The 21,855-nt window shown below is 39.7% G+C and overlaps 1 protein-coding gene across 1 annotated transcript in view; it reads right to left on the bottom strand.

The window, feature by feature from the left end:
- Positions 1-290: 290 nt before the first annotated feature.
- The window catches only part of LOC132382390 (DNA-binding protein RFX7), a 124,886-nt gene continuing 103,321 nt past the window's right edge, over positions 291-21,855 (bottom strand). Inside the window, exons 8-9 of the mRNA XM_059952532.1 lie at positions 12,653-12,954; positions 291-9,688 (exon numbers count right to left, since the gene is read on the bottom strand). Coding sequence (XP_059808515.1) covers positions 6,323-9,688; positions 12,653-12,954 — 3,668 coding nt within the window. The 3' untranslated portion in view covers positions 291-6,322. The remainder of the gene's footprint in view (positions 9,689-12,652; positions 12,955-21,855) is intronic.

Below are 21,855 nucleotides of genomic sequence, written 5' to 3' on the forward strand. Positions count from 1 at the left end.
TGTAAGTACTCTGATAATTTTTATTTTGAACTGTTTTGAATTTCAGAATAAAAAAGAAATTTTTATTCTGAAATTCATTTGTGTTCATTTGAAAAGGAAATAATCAAAGCAGTAATACCTCTGGACTGAAAACATAGTAACCTATCACTGGGTTATCAGTTCTTTAGTTGCTGTCTCTGGTGATCAAGTACACATCTAAATGCAAAACAGTGCTTCCAGTGGAGTTATCCATGAGGGTAATTGACTGCTGTTAAAATAGAAAGCACACAAGGACATTTTCCAGATCAGAATGTGGTACAAAATGGGTTTTTTTTTATTGGCTTTTGAAACCATTTACAAAACTTCAACAATATCTGTGAGCACTTTCATCAATAAGAAAAAAAAAAGCTAATCTGAAATGCTATTTCAACATTATTGCACTACTGATTTTATTTTTCAGCAGTTCCACACACAAATACCATTAAAAAAATTCTACACTAAATAAAAATTGTGGTACAGGCCAGCATTACGTTGTGATGTCATAAGGAGTTGGGATTCATTGTTTGTAGTTTCACTTGATGTGTATCAATTATGGTTGCTGAAACCAAATTTTCAATCAGCTCACATGAATGGCAATTTATTTTGCAAAAATATATGTATAGCAAATTACTGTAGCATCTTTTTCCACAATAGTTTACCAAATATTAATTCCCCAAATCAACGGAACAAAATTGATAACATATTCAACATTTCCAAGATGAATCAGTAAACTTCAGAAAAGGTACGTAACTTGTTATATGTTAATTGAGGATCCTGGTTGTTAAAGATCCAGATCTATATCAGCAAAAAGTGGTTACTGGAATATAACTAGCACTGTACAATATAATTCAATAACATACATGCACACTTGTGATCATTTATTAACATGGTGAAGAAAAATTGAACTTTAAATTTTCGTTTTAATATTCTCCTACAAGAGAATTAAGTAAAACAATTATCTCATTGAGATCAATATACATTGCTACATAAAACAATCAAAATGTCATTTCACAATGACATTTCACCTTGTATATGAACACACTTTCTAAAATCAATTCCAATGAAAACTTACTTTGCGTAACAATTACCATTTGTACTAAGAGATGTGCCAGGCCAGAAGCTCCCTTTAGATATCTAGTGCAAATGTCCACTAAGCTCCAAATTGATAACATACCTATATTAAAAGCATCTCCAATTATATTTGAGGTGCAAATCTATGCATGAATCTTTTGCTGCAAACTATGCAATGTTAAGTTCAGTGCTGTTTCAGCTAGACTAAGTCTATCTGAGCTCTGTTGATTGTTTCTGGGCCAATGGTCCAGAATCTCCAGAGCAATGTGACAAGTACTACGTCAGAATTAAAATAACAAATCCAAAGGATCAAACTTGAGAGACTACTATTAAGTGCATTTATTAAAAGCAATCATAAAAATAATTATAGAAAAGAGACAGATATATGAATGAAAAACGTCAAACGTTTTCATGAGCTTTTCAGTTCACCCACTTGTCCACACACGCAGGTCACTTTTAGAATGCTCTAGAAAACACTATTGTCTGAAAATATTGGACAGAATTAAAATAAAACACTGCTATATCTGAACCCCTCCCTCCAACTGGCTACTTAGCTCATCATTTTCCAAGTCCAATGATCGTCATCTTCATTATTTTTTTCATCAAAGGACTTCCTTATTAATTTCTGTTCAAGAGAGTTCAACATCAAATCCATTGATGCACTGGCCATTTTAAGTACTTTAACCACTGACTTCTAAGAAAGATTTCCCATTGTTAAATGAGAAATACCTCAGTCCCTGTAAGTTTTTTCCTCTATATTTACGAGAAGTCTGATTTTCTTTCTTTACAACAGAATGTAAAAAATATTCTCATCCTGAGATGCAAAACTTTACAGAAAATACATTTAATTTAACATGGTTGCCCTTGGTTACTAGTTTTGTATATTTCTTTATATTAAAAATCATCAATAGTTTTTCCTTATAGAAATTTATGAAACTAGAGTCTGAAAATTTTGGTTAAATGGCACCAGCATATTTAAATAAATTTGTTCATTATTTTAGTTAATTGTTTCTGTTGAACATCAACCAACAATTCTGTTTAAATATCAAAGTAGTATCATTTGGATATAGTACAGGCATTTTGACAGATAATTTTTTATATACATTGATGAAATTTAAAATTCTAGAACTGTGATTTTATTGTATACACATTTGATGCATTTATTGGCCACCCCACAAAACATTTTTTGACCCTCAAGGCAAATTAACTGGCCCACTTAAAATAGCAATGTACTATTGGGATATGAACAACTAAGGCCCATAGGTTGACTGTACACCTGACAGAAAAGAGGATAAGGGAAGGGACAAAAACTTTCAAAAATAAATTTAAATAAACAGTATAAAATACAAATATGACTTTAAGACATTGAAATATTGACTACCTGGGAATTTTGAGCAGCACAGACAGAATAGAAATATTGAGAAGGTAATGCAAAGAAAATCTGCTGATTTGTTGAGAACAAGAATAAGTAGTTTCCACAAATTGTGTATACAATAGCAATTCATTCTTTTTCAATCCATTATTTTAAAGATGAAATGACAGCAAAAATACATTTAAGGTCCACCCCTTCAAAAGTACACCAGTGAATGGTTAAATGTAAGGTATTTCAGGTTCTACATCATGAGAAAACTGGCTGGAGATTGAACTCCAGATCCTCTTCTCAGTACTTTCCAGTTAGCATGAGAAGTGTTATGCCTGACTTGGCTGGAGAAGTATATCTGGGAATACAGAAGGCAATATGATGCGGAGTAATAGGAAACAAACAGACAATTTTTACATTTCTTTCATTGCTTCTGAAATTTAAATTACTTCTATTTGTCCTTGGGATGCAGACAATTTAGATTGCTAACTTTTAATGATGCAAAAGTTACATGTTGCTGTGTTAATTTGAAGGCCATTAGTAAACCAAACAAGTTTTTAATGTTAACCCAGCAGTCTCAAGGTTACTGTTCCTGAAACCAACTTTGATTTGAAACATATAAGATTATTAAAGGATTGGACACGCTAGAGGCAAGAAACATGTTCCTGATGTTGGGGGAGTCCAAAACCAGAGGCCACAGTTTAAGAATAAGGGGTAAGCCATTTAGAATGGAGATCAGGAAAAACTTTTTCACCCAAAGAGTGGTGGATCTATTCTGCCTCAGGAGGCAGTGGAGGCCAATTCTCTGGATGCTTTCAAGAAAGTGTTAGATAGAGCTCTTAAAGATAGCAGAGTCAAGGGATATGGGGAGAAGGCAGGAACGGGGTACTGATTGTGGATGATCAGCCATGATCTCATTGAGCGGTGCTGGCTTGAAGGGCCAAATGGCCTACTCCTGCACTTATTGTCTATTTATTTTGTTATTGAATATAAGTTCCCAGCTACTGTGATGGAATTAAAGCTCACATCTGTGAATCAATAGTCAAGAAACCTGGCAGCTGATCCATAACTGCTGCACTGCCAGACCCTGTAACTTATTAAAAAGGACAGTTTACTTCTTGATTCCATCCGTATAGATGAAGAAAAAGCTTCAGAGCTAGAATTGCAATGTGCTTTTACCCACTTATAATATCATTCATTCCCACAAGACAAAGACTCCTTTGCTACAATACACCTATCCTTACAAACTAGCTGTCCAAGCTTTTAAAATGGAGGTTTGAAATGCGCTAGAGGTATGATATTTATACACTGGTTGATATTTCTGACATCCACAGGCATATGTTTCATGATCAACAAATTAACTCTGCAACTTGAATGAGTATCAATATAGTCAAGAGGGTTAGTTTAAATGAAGAATATAACCTGTAGATCATCAGACAATTCCATTACTAAAAATGGGGAAAATAAAGCAATAACAGTTTGTGACAATACTATTGTAATTGTACTTTGATGATGAAGTAAACAAATTCCAGTGACAACATAGATATTATGTCAGACTATCAATATGGTTACCCTCAAAAGTCAAAAGAGACACAATTCAGTAGTTTAAGCCATCTTTAACATCATTGATTTTGGAATTATAATTGCATTTCCTAGAATTCATAATTATCTTGGAAGACTTCACTTGGAACATAAACTTGAAAAGTTAAGTCAGCATAAAAGGTTGCACCCTCTAGTGGTCACAGGTACGTAAATTGTGGATGAGTGAATTTAATTAGGGATGTATCACTAATTTGTAGGAATCAAGTAAACTTTGGGTTCATAGTATTTGTGCTGAAACAGCCATTTTCAATTTTGTTGGTGAAAAATATTCAGTTCTCCAGTGGGAGTCAGTGATACCCTGCACATAATTCAGGGAATCTGAAATTAATTCAAATACACCCAAGAGAACCACATTTTACATCAGCTGAGACCATTATGCCAATTGTACCTGCACCAGCTAACGAAAAGAGCAATCCACAAAACCAATTTCTATATTCACACTTCTATCTGAAATGTTTTCTTGATTACATTATTTTCAACCAGGTTGCTTTAAAAAATTCCAGATAAGAAGTTCCAAACTCTTCAATGAGTTGCATTACCTACAATAAACCAGGCCATCCACATTGCATGAGCCGGTTTACTCCTTATTTAAATCACAATTTGTCCCTCCCTTCTGTGTTCTGATGATAAGCTATATAAGAAAAGCTTGTCGAAAGTTACTAGCCTTTTGTTTGGTGTGAATGGCCAAAACAAAATAAAAAGTGGAATCTATTTAAGTTTGCTTCCAGATCACATCGTTTAGTGGTTAAATGCAACTTGGAAAGGTGTATAGTCTTTAACAGAATGGCCCCTATGGAAAGTAGTAAATAAAAGGACAAGGAAGTTGCAATAGGGGTCAGTTAAAAACCAATCCTATTAGATTAAAAATTAATCAAAGTTGAAGCGATATAATTCATTTAGGAAGTTTTTGAATCAGCACCCTCCCATTTTCCAACTTGTTTCTTTTGCCTGTAGTGGACTGCCCAAAATGTCTGTTGGTATGCCATATTTGGGACAAAAGGAAGGTACTTCTGGATATTTTCGTATCTTATTTTCTATAGGGAACCATCTTAAATCAACTTAGTAAAATTTGAATTATGTAGACACCTTGTTCTTAAATAACTACCACTATTAATTGTTTTACCATCAGGAGGTAGCTACCAATTTTCCCTCCAAATACAGTATACCCTTTAGGAATAATACAAAGAATACAAAATCTATTTAACCTAGGTTCATGTTTAATTCTTGTGTGTACTTCATTGACATTGTTGTTAACCTGCTTACACAGCATGTATTCAACATGAAGACGATATGATAAAAATGTCTCAAGGGAGTAAATATCTGCACAATATACTAATATGCAGACTTTACCAAAATTATGGAGGTGCTGAATGCCTTTATTTTAAAAGGCAAACATCATACTGCTGACAGTATGATGTATACAAATTGTATACAATTTGCTAGATAATTCTGCAATCGGTTTGCTGTTTAAGACTCTGCTATTATTTTATCCTTTATAGACACCTTCAGGCATCAGATTTAGAATACAATGCTAGATAGTTTGAATAATAGCATGAATAAGGATTGTATCTCATACTTCCTACTGATATTAGAGAGTTTTTTAGTACTGTTTGTAATGCCTAGTTCTATATGATTCCAATGAGAAATACTGGGCAAAAGAATATTAGCAAATGTGGTTGAGACAACAATGGGTCTATATATATATATATATTGCTGCTTGTTACAGAAAATTCATCATTTTAATGTGCAACCACCACTCACAGTGACTAGTTTTAAAGAAAAGCCACAATGAAGCAGTAAAGATAAATTATGCTGCACCTTAGAAAATGATGATGGGCTCAAATTATAGACAAATAACTCAAATAGTTGAAGTCCAGACTAATACACCTGAATTGAGTAGGATCTCTTCTTACCATTATTTATCTAGTGCTGTTGAGTTCAGAGGCTCTACTGCATTTAGAGTTTACTGTAGTAATCTATCTATTGATAGCAGCCGAGCTTGTAAGTATACCTAATTCCATAAATGGATGGTACATATATACATGCACTTGCAATAAACCATGCAGAATTATGTCAAATGCTGGCACTTAAAATGAAATTATGGACACAAGGTTAATAGAACTTAAATATGGAAAATAGTTGTTTTTTTTCCTCCTGGAATACACTTGTTTAGGAACAAATGTTTTTTCTTAAGGCAGGCACATCTATTAGGCCAAATATAATGACTCAGAAAATGAAATGTGTGCTATATATTTAACAGTACTCTTTGATTTAACCCAACATTTCAACTGTAGGGTGATCTTTATTTTCCATCCAATCAAAACTTGAAGACTGCATGGGATTCATGGACTCATTACAAATCTGCTGGAATACTGCATCATCATTTAGTTCCCCCAGTGTCGTATCAACATCTTGCCCCTGTTGTTTACTTGGGTCAAACAGCAGATTTGTGTCTAAAGTGCTCAGATCATTTATGCTGCCCGAAAGCTCTGCAGGTAACCTGAGATCACTGGAGAAATCAGAAGCAACATTTAGATCTGATGATACTTGACCAACCACTTGCTGGTTTGGCTGCAGGCTATCTTCAGCCAAAAAATCTTTGACTGTACTGTTGAAGTCCAATGATTGCACTCTGGATTCTGTTTGTGCTTGATTATCTTCAGAAATATAACCCATCTGATCATTATTGATGTGTTTTGCTACATAACTGGGCTTTTGGAATTCAAAGACAGAAGAGCTTGGGTTAATCACTGGTTGCTGGTTGGCACTACCAAAAGAAGCTGTTGTCTCTAATATTTGAGTAAGATTCATTCTTGCTGTATAATTGGAGGGCAAGTTGTTTATTCCCAAGCCTCTCACTGCATCATCACCTTCAGAATCAAGTTTACTTAACAACACATTTGTAATCTTTTTAGTGTTAGTTTGTTTCTGGGAAGATGGGAAAGTAGTCTGCATCATCACAGACAAAGGGACAGATTGGCTTCGTTGAGCAATGCTGTTGGCACTATCATCTGAAATATTATTAACAAATGTGTTGTGAACCTCAGGTGTCACTGGGCTTCCAAAAGGTGCCAAACTTGTTCTTGGCAGATTTATCAGTGGACCAACTGTGCTTCCACTAAGATTACGTTGACGAACAGCAGGACTGACACTGCGACACCTAAAATTATTGATCAACGAATGCATTCCTTTGTTGTCAAGAGGTGCTGGAACTGCAAATCCCTCCTGCTTATTGCCATTAGCCACTGAAGTTGCTTGGTGTGGTATGGGTGAAACTGGAGTAATGCGGCCCAAATGAGTGTCATGATGCCTGGACTGTAACTGCACAGCATTATGGTGATACGACTGCATTGTCTGTCCAGGAACTGCAAAGGCATGTGGTTTTCTAAAGTGATCCTCCGTAAGCTTCTGATAACTAGGAAGAATACCAACAGCATTGGTCGATGATGCTGAACTGCTTATTCCAGTGTTGTATCCATTATTCATCCATTCAATTTTTGTCTTGTCTGGGTGAGTGGCCATTGGTCTTTGCATCGGTTTAACAGGGCTGCTAGAAATTATACTGGCATCCTGGTAGGCTAGGCTGGAGCTTATTGGAGTAAAAGCAAAAGGGTTCCGGCACTCAACAGGGCTTGGGGGCACACTACTACTACAGTTTGAATGAGGTGTTCCAATCGGTGTATGTCTGCTGCTGCCAAGAGCACTATCAACTGGAGTAGTTTGAGCCATCCTGGAGCTAGGACTGGAACATGTTTGGGAGCCAATCATTTCTGATGTAGGCGTTGGATTAGGTGTTGGAGTTGGCGTTGGAGTGGGAGTTGGGGTTGGAGTGCCACTGCTGTGGATTGGATGATAGAACTGACTGGTTTGATGGGATGACATTAGTGTATTCTGACTTCCTGCAGAATGACCATGAGCAGGAAATCCCAACCCAGATCCATAATCAACATTCAGGGACATTTGCTCTTCAAATAACACTAACTCTTCTACAATACTGTCCTGTGTAAGGTCATCATCAAACCGAAGGTAGTTCTCATTGGTTTGTGAACTTGAAGCAGTGAGATCCATCAAATTATCTGGGAGGGGTAACTGGTTTGACAATTGTATTTGATTTTGTCCTTGCAGCTGAACCAAAGTAGAATTTTCAAGCTGGTTTTGAATGTGCATTTGTTGATCATACAACTGCTGATCCAACCCATTACATTGTGCTGGCTCCCATGCAGATTCTTGAAAATCAACGGTCCCTGAATTCCCTATTACACTAGCATTTAATGCTGGCTGCCTTTCTGCATCAGTTAAAAAGCATTGGTGATTCTTCTTGATAAGCTGAATGTCAGTATTATCAATTGTCAGCTTTGTACTTGAGTTGTTTGCCTGTAATGTCAACAAGCTCCTTTCCAAGTCCTCAGTCTTATTTTCCTGAAAAGTGGACGTTTCTTCTGTAGAAGTCCGAATGCAATCCAGGGTGAACACTTGAGTATCAGATGTAGGATTGGCTAATATACGAGTTATCCCTGTTGTATTCAGTTTAACAGTAATTTTACTAGGTGTATGAACCATTGCTGGTGTTTTCTCATTTTTCACTAGTACACCTGCAGAGGGTTTTGGAGGTGTCATTGCTGTAGTAGCAGGGCAGGGCTTCTGATGTTCTGCATTATCCAAAGTAGGTTCTAAAACCAGTGCTTTTTTCACAGGGGGCACCAGTGGTTCAGACACAGAATTTGAAGGAGACCGTTTCCTTGGACTTTTTGGGCACATCCCATTGTCTTTATGAGACCTGGCAATATCAGCACTGGATTTGGAAATAGTGATGGTGCTTGACAAAGTTGAAGTAGAAGAAACAACAAAAGCATTTTGGTTATTTCCTGCTACTGAAAGAGCCAGATTTTCATTGGGTACAAACTTGCCTTCATTTTTGCTTTTTTTTCCTTCAGTTTTTTGACCATTACAGACTTTAGCTGCCTTTTCAGTAGATATTTTCCCATTTGACATTTTCACTTTTGCTGCACCTTCACTATTACTTTTTTGCCCAGATGGAGAAGAACCAGCAACTCTTCTAGGATCCTTCAAGTTTCTTGATTGGTCTTGGCACTGAAGCTGCTTTTCATCATTTGATATTGCTTCCTGTTCAGATTTGATGACTTCGGCAGTAGGTGTTGTTGTTATACTACTTGTTCTGGATCCAACTGCAGAAAGAGAAGTTGACCCAACTCTCAGAGCTGATGCAGATTTTACTTTTTCTGTTGTTCCACTACTAGTACTCACTGATGACGTAGACTTGGGGGATGCACCAGTATTGGGAGGGAGAGATATTGTTGTCATCTTTACCATATTCAAAGAGCTTGCATGAGACGTTCCAGACATAACGGTTTTAATTGGACTACTACTAGCCAAAAGTACCCTAGTTGGAGACGTGAGAGTAAGCGTGTTGGTGGAGGGTGGCTTAGGCAAGATTTGATGATATCGAGGTCTTGAGCGATCATTATGTGGGCTTGCAGGGATATTCTGTATAGTCTTCTGCTGCTGTTTGACTGATTGCATATGTTGAGCAACAACTTGAACATTCAGAGGAAGGACCTTGCTCTCTGATGGACCCAGTGGACTTGGTGATGTCATCATCTGTCGGCTTCTCTGCATCTAAAAAAAATCATAACAGTTATAAAAAACTATGGTTAAAAAATTAAAGCCAAAGGTTTTCCTTGCATGTATTAAAAGGGAAATGAATTTCCATGCTTCTTCTATATTACACAGCAATAATATGGTGAAGAAGAGAAAAAAATCCAACTAACCCAAGCATTTTACTTCCTTCATAATTTGTTTCAAAAGTTAAAAGCATTGCATGCTTAATTGTTCAAGTATCTTAATAAAACCACATGCACAGATCTCCTTTGGTGGCACAAAAAACACCCATTATTTATAACTTTACTAACTTGCACGATGAACTCAAGCTGAAATTGCATAGCCTATATTATGGGTAGCAGTGTAACACAAGGAAATGGTAACACTTTAGTTAAGTTACCAAACTAGAGATGATTTAAATGTGGACATGTGACTTTGAATTTTAGGAATGTAAATTCAAGAAATTAAATAATTTCTTGAATAAAAACTACCACCCATAATGGTAGCCATTAAAAGAATAGTCACACAGAATAGAACTCCGATTAAGAGGACATGTACAGCATACACTCAAACATTGAAGGTGGTACAATGAAGCATTAATCCATGCCAATTAGTACAAAATTCTTTGTGTGAATCAAGACCTGTACTACAGAGTACTACACAGACACACCGACTACATTGCTGGACATGTTATCAAACAAGAAATAAAGGAGACTTCTACCAAAGTAATGTAGTAACCATAAACAATTGTGACTCAAGTTTTCAGATAGATTGGCCACTGGACAAATCCATGGAATACATGAATTTACTACAGCAGTACCTTGTGGACCAAACAGGGAATAACTGTTTTGTATCTAATTATGAATAATAAGATGAGAATAACTTAGTAATCTTGTGGTAAGGATCCTTTGGAAAGAGATCATGGCATCACAGACTTTCATACTTAGTCTGAGAGTGACAAGCCCAAGTGTGAAATTAGGATCCAAATCTGAAAAAAAAAGGTAATTCCATAGACAGGAAGGGGGAATGGACTGAACTGGATTGTGAAATTTCAGTGCCTGTAAAAAGTACTCACCCCCCTTGGAAGTTTTCACATTTTATTGTTTTACCACACTGAATTGCAGTGGATTTAAATTGGCTTTTTAAGACACTGATCAACAGAAAAAGACTTTTTCATGCCAAAGTGAAAACAGACCTCTACAAAGTGATCTGAATTAATTACAAATATAAAACACAAAATCATTGATTGCATAAGTATTCACCCCTTCAAGTCAGTATTCAGCAGCAATTACAGCCTCGAGTCTGTGCGGATAGATGTCTATCAGCTTTGCACAGCTGGACATTGCAATTTTCCCCCATTCTTCTTTACAAAACTTCTCAAGCTGTCAGATTGCATGGGGATCGTAATTGAACAGCCCTTTTCACGATCAGCCACAAATTCTCAATCAGTTTGAGGTCTGGACTCTGACTTGGCCACTCCAGGACATTAACTTTGTTGTTTTTAAGCCACTTGGCTTCATGCTTCAGGTCACTGTAATGCTGGAAAACAAATCTTCTGCCAAGTCGCAGTTCTCTTGCAGACTGCATCAGGTTTTCCTCCCGGATTTCCCTGTACTTCAATTAATTTATTTTACCTTCTACCTTCACCAGCCTTCCAGGGCTTGCTGCAGTGAAGCATCCCCACAGCATGATGCAGCCACCACCGTGCTTCACAGTAGGGATTGGTGTGTTTTTGATGATGTGCACTGATGGCCAAAAAGCTCAATTTTGGTTTCATCAGACCATAGAACCTTCTTCCGGCTGACTTCAGCCTCCCACATGCCTTCTGGCAACTCTAGCTGAGATTTCATGAGGTTTCTTTTCCCCCAATAGTGGCTTTCTCTTTGCCACTCTCCCATATAGCTGTGACTGGTGAAGCACCCGGGCAACAGTTGTTGTATGTGTAGTCTCTCCCATCTCAACCACTGAAGCTTGTAACTCTCCAGAGTTCTCATAGGTCTCTTGGTGGCCGCTCTCACCAGACCCCTTCTAGCATGGTTTGAGGACAACCTGCTCTAGGCAGATTACAGGTGTGCCATATTCTTGATGATTGATTAAATGGGATATTTAGTAACTTGGAAATTTTCTTGTATCCATCTCCTGACTTTTGCTTTTCAATAACCTTTTCACTGAGTTGCTTAAAGTGTTCTTTTATTGTCATAGTGTAGTTTTTGCCAGGAAACTGATTCCCTATCAGTTGGATCTTCCAGATACAGGCATAATTTTACTTCGATCAATTGAAGCACCTTGACGGCACACAGGTCTCCAAGATATCTCCATTTAACTCCATTTGTGACTTCTAAAACCAGTTGGCTGTACTAGTGCTGATTTGGTGTGTCATATTAAAGGGTGTGTTTTATATTTGGAATTAATTTAGATCACTTTGTAGAGATCTGTTTTCATTTTGACACAAAAGAGTCTTTTTCTGTTGAACAATGTCAAAAAAGCCAAATTAAATCTTCTGTGATTCTATGCTATGAAACTATAAGACCTGGGGACAGTGCTGAAGCAATTAAACTACCAGTTATCACAAGTACTTATTTGTCACTTTGCAATTGAAAACAGACATAATTCATTTCTATTTTAGATCTTTGATTCCTCCCCACAATCCTATCCGTTACCACCATAACACTCCAAAACCCCTCACTTCATTATTCTTGACTTTTCAATCTTAAAGATGTTAAGTTCAAAGTTAAAGTCTGTCCCAAGCCTTATAAGCTCATCAGGCCAGTGCTTATGCCGGTTTCCGTGGCGTGAAGCAACTGAGAGTACAAGACTCCCCCTGGGATAGGACGCCAGTCTATTGTGAGGTTAACCTCCAGCATTTTTGATGATACCCATTTTCAGCTGGGGCTCGAACTCACAACCGTCAGATCACTAGTCCACCGCCTTAACCACTTGGCCACGCGCCACAATCTTAAAGATGAACTATGAGTAACTTACTTGGATAGGACTGGGTACTGTTGCCACCACTATGCCAATGGTAGGTTGTGGTGAAAGCAAAGCAGGGCTTCCATTGGCAATGCTAGCTACTCCTCCAACAGCCGGGCCCTCTATCTTCTTCACTTGTTCACCTGGAAGTGGAGACTGAAGTTTCTGTTCTTGCTGTTTCTTTAACGTATTTTGTTGAATTTTACGCTGTAATTGTTGTTTGGCATCTATTGATGGTGAAAGCAAAGTCTTCACCTGGGGCTGAAAAGCATTGCTTTCAGCCATAGGCACAAAAGCAGATGGTTGTTTCCCTCCTGTAACAAAAAAAGTTATGAACAGAGAAGCAGATTTTCAATAAGTCAGCCAAACATAATCAATGAAGATATGCAGTTCTGAAATGTGTGGTTTCTGATTCGGATAACTGTTTATTTGTATATTTTTCATGATTGTCATTTTACCATCTAAGCTTTCAACTCCATCTTTTGTCCTCTGACTTGAAATCTGATGTAATGATTGGTGAAAATTGACACAGTGGTGGAAAGTTCAAGCAGTTTCAGACTCCCGAGAGTACACATCTCATATATCCTCTCATGGGTCCCGAACACATGCTGCACAATCAGGAAAGCTCAACAACACCCCAGCATTCTGAAGAGAGCTGGACTATGCACATCTATACTCACTTCCTTCTATAGATGCGTAGGTGTCAGAGTCACCTAATGTACAGACACTCTTGTGCCTAGCTTCAGTTTATATATTTACAATCAAGCAATCAAGCAATCTATATAAGCAATCTAATATATTTGTATTTATTGTGTTTTTAAGATTATTTTGTTCTTTATCTTGTTGTGTTTTTTTGTGTTCCTTTTGGTGCTGCAGAGTAACAATTATTTTGTTTACCTTTACACCTGTGTACTGGAAATGACATTAAACAATCTTGAATCTTAAAAAATGCTGCACATTTGTGTGTCTCCAATCTTTTCTGCAACTCAGCTGAAGTACCAGTTCTATGGAGAAACACATTAATCTACCTTGCTATTTTTTAAATAAGCAATTGTCAGGAAATAAAAGCATAGGCTTCTGAATATTAAATTCAATAATTATCCAGGATAATTAATAATCTAGGAACCAGAACAACATGTTTTTCCCTGCTGCAGTTATTAATTACTTCTTATATCTGCACCCTTTTACAGGCAAAATATTCGAGTGCAATTTGGCTCATCAAGTTATTTTAAAAAGATGTAACAAATCAGCTACAAGCTGGTCAATTAGAAGGTCAGTGCCAGCAATGGGGAACTGTCCAACTTTTGCAACTCATCAACATCAAATAACATATTCTGTAGTCCATCAGCAACATTCTTGCCTATACAGACTAAAGAGCATCAGCTAAACATTGAAATCTCAATATCCCCTCTAGAGTAGAATGACATCAACATTTTTACAGAGTTGTCAAAACAAAATTTCTTGCTATATTAGAGGCCATTTGGCCCATCAAGTCGGAAGTAGCTCTTAGAGCAGTCTCATCCTCCACTATTCTCCCCTGTAACCCATTCTCAAATCAATGATCACATCAACTCCCTGTTTTTTCTAACACCCATTTCAGTTTACAATAGCTAATTCACCTTACAATCAGCATTCCTCTGGGATGTGGAAGAGAACACATGGTTACAGGAAGAGCATGCAAACTCTGCTGGGAGTCAGAGCTGAACCTGGCTCACTGGTGCTGAGAGGCAACTGCACTGCATACCAAGCCAAAATATTCTAACCTGCGGGGAGTTCTCTTCTTGCAAATAATTCCCTAATGACATGGAGCTTGAGATCAGCTCTAAATTGGATCCCGTGCCTTAGTTTTCAATAATGCCATAAATGCACAGGGCAACTTAGCAGTGAGTGAGATATTAAAAACAATTATCAAACATGAGAAAATCAGCAGGCCAGGCAGCATCAATGGAAAAAAGTACAGTTGACATTTTGGGCTTAGACCCTTTAACATGTCCAGTCAACACATCACGTGACCATCCTGCCATCCCAGAAATCAATCTGCTGAACCTTTGCTGTGCTTGAGGTGAGGGGGAAGTCTTAAGTAGCTGAATTCATATTACAATATGAGAGGGAAAGGCATCTCTCAGTATTGCAATGAAATAAAGGGAATTACAGAGGCACAACAGCGGGGCTTGCCCAGGTGGATTGGAGAGGATACTGGTAGGGATGACAGCAGAACAGAGGTGGCTGAAGTTTCTGGGAATCATTCATAGGGCATGGGATAGTTGTTCTCAAATGGCAGGGCTAGACAACCAATGTTGACAAGGGAAGTTAAAGACTGTATAAAAGTCAAGGAAAGGTTATATAAGGCAGCAAAAGTGCGTGAGAAGTTGGATGATTGGGGAGCTTTTAAAATCCAAAAAAAAAAGCAACTAAAAAAGTCAGAAGGTGGGAAAAGATGAAATATGAGGGCAAACTAGCCAATAATATAAAGCAGGATACTGGTGAGGTAGTAATAGGGGAACAAAGAAATGGTAGAAGAACTTAATAAGTACTTTGCTTCAGATTTTACTGTGGAAGACACTAGCTGTACACCAGAGGTCCATGAGTGTCAAGGAAGCAGATGTGATTGCCATTGTTATTACAAAGGAAAAGTGCTAGGCAAACTCAAAGGTCTTAAGGTGGATAAGTCACCTGGACCAGATGGACTACGTCCCAGAGTCCTGAAGGAGCTGGCTGGAGAGATAGCAGATACATTGGTCACCATCTTTCAAGAATCACTTGATTCTGGCATGATCCTGGAGGACTGGAAAATTGCAAATGTCACTCTACTCTTTCAGGGAGGAAGACAAAATAGAGGAAATTATAGTCCAGTTAGCCTAACCTCAGTGGCTGGGAAAGTTTTGGAGTCCATTATTAAGGACGAGTTTCAGGGTACTTGGAGTCTAATGATAAAATAAGTCAAAATCAGCATGGTTCCTGCAAAGGGAAATCTTGCCCGACAAATCTGTTTGAATTCTTCGAGGAATCAACAAGCAGGGTGGACAAAGGAGAGGCAGTGGATGTCTTTTACTTGGATTTTCAGTAAGCATTTGATAAGGTGCCTCACATGAGGCTACTCAGCAAGATAAAGTTTTTTAGTGTTACAGGAGATATACTGGCATGGCTGACAGACTGGAGGCAGGGAGAAGGAACAAAGGGGGCCTTTTTTGGTTGGCTGCCAGTGACTAGTGGTGTTCCTCAGGGGTCAGTATTGGAACCACTACTTTTCACATTGTGTAAGATTTAGACAATGGAATTGATGGCTTTATGGCAAAGTTTGTGGATGATACAAAGATAGGTGGAGGGATAGGTGGTGCTGAGGAAGCAATGCCATTGCAGAAGGACTTGACAAATTGGAAGAATGGGCAACAAAGTGGCAGACAGAATACAGAGTTGGGAAATGCACGATAATGCAATTTTGTAAAAGGAACATTTGTGCAGACTATTATCTAAAAGAGGAGAAAATTCATATACCCAAGGTGCAAAGGGACTTGGGGAGTCCTTGTGCAAGACTCCAAAAAGGTTGAGCCTGTGGGAAAGAAGGCAAATGTAACGTTGGCATTTGTTTCAAGAGAAACAGAACATAAAACAAGGGGTAATGACAATAGACAATAGGTGCAGAAGTAGACCATTTGGCCCCTCGTGTCTGCACCGCCATTCTGAGATCATGGCTGATCATTCACTATCAATACCCAGTCCCTGCCTTGTCCCCATATCCCTTGATTCCCCTATCCATCAGATATCTATCTGAAGCTTTATCTAAAGCTTCTATGCTGAAGCTTTACAAGACACTAGTCAGGCGGCACTTGGAGATTGTTAATGGTTTAGGGCCCCTTATCTCAGAAGGGATGTATTACCATTTGAGAGAGACCAGAGGAGGCTCATGAGGATGATTCCCGGAATGAAGGGGTTAACATACGAGGAGCTTTTGGCAGCTTTGGGCCTGCACTCACTGAAATTTAGGAGAACGCAGGAGGATCTCATTGAAAACTACTGAATGTTGAAGGACTAGATAAGGCAAAGAGGATGTTTCCTCTGGTGGGGGTATCCAGAACTAGATGGCACAGCCTGGAAATTGAGGGGGAACCTTTTAGAAAAGAAGGAGGAATTTTTTTAGCCAAAGGGTGTTGAATCTGTGGAATGCCCCACCACAGGCTGCAGTGGAGGCCAAGTCCGTGGGTATATTCAAAGCAGAAGTTGATAGATTCCTGTTTGGTCAGGTCAACACGAGGTACGGTGAAAGGGCAGGTGTATGGGGTTCAATGGGATCTGGGATCAGCCATGATGAAATGGCAGAGTAGACTATATCGGCTGAATGGCCTAATTCTGCCCCTATGTCTTATGGTCTAAGTCCTCATAAAACTTGTCAAACTGTTAGTAAAAGGTGTCAGGTAGATGTCAGTTTGATAAACATATTGAAAATGGCTTTTAGTGATACATTTTAAGAATTACTGGGAAATAGCTGACAGGGGGCTTGGGGTTTCAACAAGAATATGGAACTTGCACCAGAACTTCACTAGCAAATTACAATTTGCATGCCAACATTGGGTTCAAAGTTTAGAGATAGAATGTGAACTAGCTGTAAATTGCCTGGGTTTCATTGGAATCATAATCAGGTTTATTATCACCGGCATGTTTCAAAGGTACATTTAATGTCAGAGAAATGTATACAATATACATCCTGAAATGCTTTTTCTTCACAACCATCCACAAAAACAGAGGAGTACCCCAAAGAATGAATGACAGTTAAATGTTAAAACCCCGAAGTCTCCCCCAGCTCCCCTCCCTCCCATGTGTAAGTGGCAGCAAGCAACGATTCCCCCCTCTCCCCACCAGCAAAATAAAGCACTGGCACCCACCACTGAGCACTCAAGCATGTAGTAAAGCAACAGCAAAGACAGACTTACAGTATCCCAAAGTCTATTCGCTCACCCATGAAATTTGTTAACTTAGCAGCAGGAGTTCAATGCAATACATAATACAGAAAAATCCCACAAAATAGCAATAATAAATAATTTATAGTGTACTTGCATTGAATAGATTAAAAATTGTGCAATAAAAACAGAATGACTATGTATTAAAAAAAAAGTGAGGTACTGTCCAAGGGCTCAATGTCCATGTCAATTGGATGATTGGGGGGGGGTGAAGAGAGAGAGGGAGAGGGGGAGAGGGGGAGAGAGAGGGGGAGAGGGGGAGAGAGAGGGGGAGAGGGGGAGAGAGAGGGGGAGAGGGGGAGAGAGAGGGGGAGAGGGGGAGAGAGAGGGGGAGAGGGGGAGAGAGAGGGGGAGAGGGGGAGAGAGAGGGGGAGAGGGGGAGAGAGAGGGGGAGAGGGGGAGAGAGAGGGGGAGAGGGGGAGAGAGGAGGGGGAGAGGGGGAGAGAGGAGGGGGGGGAGGAGGAGGAGGAGGAGGAGGAGGAGGAGGAGGAGGAGGAGGAGGAGGAGGAGGAGGAGGAGGAGGAGGAGGAGGAGGAGGAGGAGGAGGAGGAGGAGGAGGAGGAGGAGGAGGAGGAGGAGGAGGAGGAGGAGGAGGAGGAGGAGGAGGAGGAGGAGGAGGAGGAGGAGGAGGAGGAGGAGGAGGAGGAGGAGGAGGAGGAGGAGGAGGAGGAGGAGGAGGAGGAGGAGGAGGAGGAGGAGGAGGAGGAGGAGGAGGAGGAGGAGGAGGAGGAGGAGGAGGAGGAGGAGGAGGAGGAGGAGGAGGAGGAGGAGGAGGAGGAGGAGGAGGAGGAGGAGGAGGAGGAGGAGGAGGAGGAGGAGGAGGAGGAGGAGGAGGAGGAGGAGGAGGAGGAGGAGGAGGAGGAGGAGGAGGAGGAGGAGGAGGAGGAGGAGGAGGAGGAGGAGGAGGAGGAGGAGGAGGAGGAGGAGGAGGAGGAGGAGGAGGAGGAGGAGGAGGAGGAGGAGGAGGAGGAGGAGGAGGAGGAGGAGGAGGAGGAGGAGGAGGAGGAGGAGGAGGAGGAGGAGGAGGAGGAGGAGGAGGAGGAGGAGGAGGAGGAGGAGGAGGAGGAGGAGGAGGAGGAGGAGGAGGAGGAGGAGGAGGAGGAGGAGGAGGAGGAGGAGGAGGAGGAGGAGGAGGAGGAGGAGGAGGAGGAGGAGGAGGAGGAGGAGGAGGAGGAGGAGGAGGAGGAGGAGGCCCATCACACACCGGGACACCATCTTGACGGCATTTTCTTAGCGAGCTTTCTTATTTTTACGAGGTCGAGTTGCTAGATCGACTCAGCATGGATGTAAAGTGTGGAAGGGAGCCGGCAGGATTTGAACTCGGGAGCCTTTGCTCCAAAGTCCAGCGCTGATCCCACTATGCCACCAGCCAGCAACAGAGGGGAAGAAGCTGTTCCTGAATTGCTGAGTATGTGCCTTCAGACTTCTGTACCTCCTACCTGATGGTAACAGTGAGAAAAAGACATGCCCTGGGTGCTGGAGGTCCTTAATAATGGACACTGCCTTTCTGAGACATCTGAAGATATCCTGAGTACTTTGTAGGCTAGTGAGCAAGATGGAACCGACTAAATTTACAACCCTCTGCAGCTTCTTTCGGTCCTGTGCAGTAGCCCCCCTCCCCCCCACCAGACAGTGATACAGCCTGTCGGAATGCTTTCCACGGTATATCTATATAAGTTTTTGAGTGTATTTGCTGACATACCAAATCTCTTCCAACTCCTAATGAGGTATAGCTGCTGTCACAGCAAGCTACTCAGTTCCATGGAGAGGATAGTATGGAGTCAAATTGGAAGTTTTATTTTTAAAAATTATCTTGTAAATTAGACTCACTTTCATTTTTAAGTTAATTCAATTCATTTTTAAGTCCTTGAAAATCTCCAAATGTCAGGTGTACTATTACAAGTTTCTGAGAACTGCCTCAACCTGGGGTTACAGCTTTGCAGTTAGTCAACGTTTCCTTTCCAGCTATTTTGCAGATAGAGTCTCACCCTCTAAGTGAAGACATTCCATCATATAAGGTCTGACCCTCTTAAAGCCTTTTCTAGCAAATTCCAGCTTGATACCTTTTGAATATTGCAAGTCTCTTTTTAATTAGGTGAAATTGAGGAAATCTCCTGTCGAGAAAGATCTACACACATTCAACCTGAACTTTACTTTTAAGAAGATAAATATCTGAAGCAGAAGCCAGGTGTATATTTAAGAGAAAATGTAACCAATATAAAATAAAAACACCTAAATAAGATCATAAGCCATAGGAGCAGAATTGGCCATTCAGCCTATTGAGTTTGCTCTGCCATTACATCATGGCTGATTTATTACACCCTTCAACCCCATACTCCTGCCTTCTCTCCATAATTTTTGATAACTTTACTAACAATCACAAGAACCATCAACCTCCACTTTAAATATACCCAATGACTTGGCCTCCACAACCAACTGTGGCAATTAATTCCACAGATTCACTGCCCTCTGGATAAAGAAATTCCTCCTCAACTCTGTTCTAAAGGGATGTCCTTGTTTTCTGAGGCTGTGCCCTCTGGTCCTAGACTCACCCATTTCAGGAAACATCTGTCCCAACTGCACTTTATTTAGGCTTTTCAAGATTTGATGGGTTTCAATTCGATCATTCCCATCCCCCCAATCTTTCTAAACTCAAATGAGCACAGTCCCAGAGCCATTAAACTGCGGTCAGACCAATGCTTTATAAAGCCTCAGTATTACACCTTTGCTTTTATATTCTAGTCCTCTCAAAATGAATGCTAACTTTGCATTTGCCTTCCTTACTGACTCAACTTGCAAGTTAGCCTTTAGGGAATCCTGCACCAAGACTCCCAAGTCTCTCTGATTTCTGAATTTGTTTCTTGTTCAGAAAATAGTCTACACCTTTACTACTTCTACCAAAGAGCATTACCATACACTTCCCTACATTGTATTCCATCTGCACTTCCTTGCTAATTCTTCTAATCTGTTTTAAGTCATTCTACAGACTCCCTTCTTCATCAACACTATCTGCTCCTCCACTCATCTTTGTATTGTCCAAAAACCATCAATTCTGTTATCCAAATCACTGACACATAACATGAAAGTAGTCCCAATGCTGACCACTAGTTAATGGCAGTCAACCAAAGAAGGCCTCCCTTATTTGGTCTTTATGCCTCCTCCCAGTCTCTAATCTTCAATCCATGCTAGTATATTTCCTGTAATACCATGGCCTCTTAGTTTGTTTAGCAACCTCATGTGTGGCACCTTGTCAAAGGCCTTCTGAAAATCCAAGTAAACAACATCCACTGACTCTTTGTCTATTATTTCCTCAAAGAATTCCAACAAATTTGTTAAGCAAGACTTCCCCTAACTTCTCATATGCTTCTAAGAAACCCGAAAACTCATCCTAAATAATGGATTCCAACATCAGTTCAACCACTGATGTTAGACTTCTTAAATAGTTAAGATAGGTGTGCATTTTCTGGTTCAAACTATACGTACGTACTCTCCATTTTAGAAAACAATTCTACTCCTGGTTATCAACTATACTGGAGTCGCATTAAAATACAGAATGTGCAGCAGCAGCCCCTACTGATGGAATTAAAGACATACAAAGGTGCAAATACCATCAGTTCTCTGGGAAATATGTCAGAAGTGTTAGTATTTATACAGTGAGTGAATGAACATTGCTGATAGTCATTTCCAAATAATCTTGAGGCCTGAAATTTTAATTTTACAAAGCAAGGAATCCTGTTTCTTTAAAAAAAATCCTACTTGAAATTTCATAAATTAGTATTTACATACTTTACTTTCGTTAATCCCATTTTTTTCTTCTCAATCTTAATTTTGTTCCCTACATGTAAATTAATGTATAAATAACTATATGAAAATTCTTGAGTATGGTTGGTTGACAGCCTGGTTTTCTTATACTAACTGATCTCCAGATGCTCTGAAGATACTCTGCCGGATCAGACTGTAGATATGAGTCATTCTCTGTTGTAAACTGTTTAGGAATTTTGTAAACATACTGCAAGCAGCACAGTGGCTCAGCAGGTAGCGCTGCTACCTTACAGTGACAAAGACTGGGGTGGGGGGGGGGGGTTCAGTCCTGATGACCTCACACATTCCCCCTGTGATCAAGGAGTTGGGCTTTCCACTCTGTTCTCCAGTTTTCTCTCAAAGATGGATTGGTAGGAGTGTGGCAACTGCAAATTATGTCTTAATATGGGCAACTGGCAAAATAAAAAGTCAAAGGTGAGTGGGTGGATAGGTGTGACT

Source organism: Hypanus sabinus, chromosome 28 (assembly GCF_030144855.1).
Source record: "Hypanus sabinus isolate sHypSab1 chromosome 28, sHypSab1.hap1, whole genome shotgun sequence".
NCBI lineage: Eukaryota > Metazoa > Chordata > Chondrichthyes > Myliobatiformes > Dasyatidae > Hypanus > Hypanus sabinus.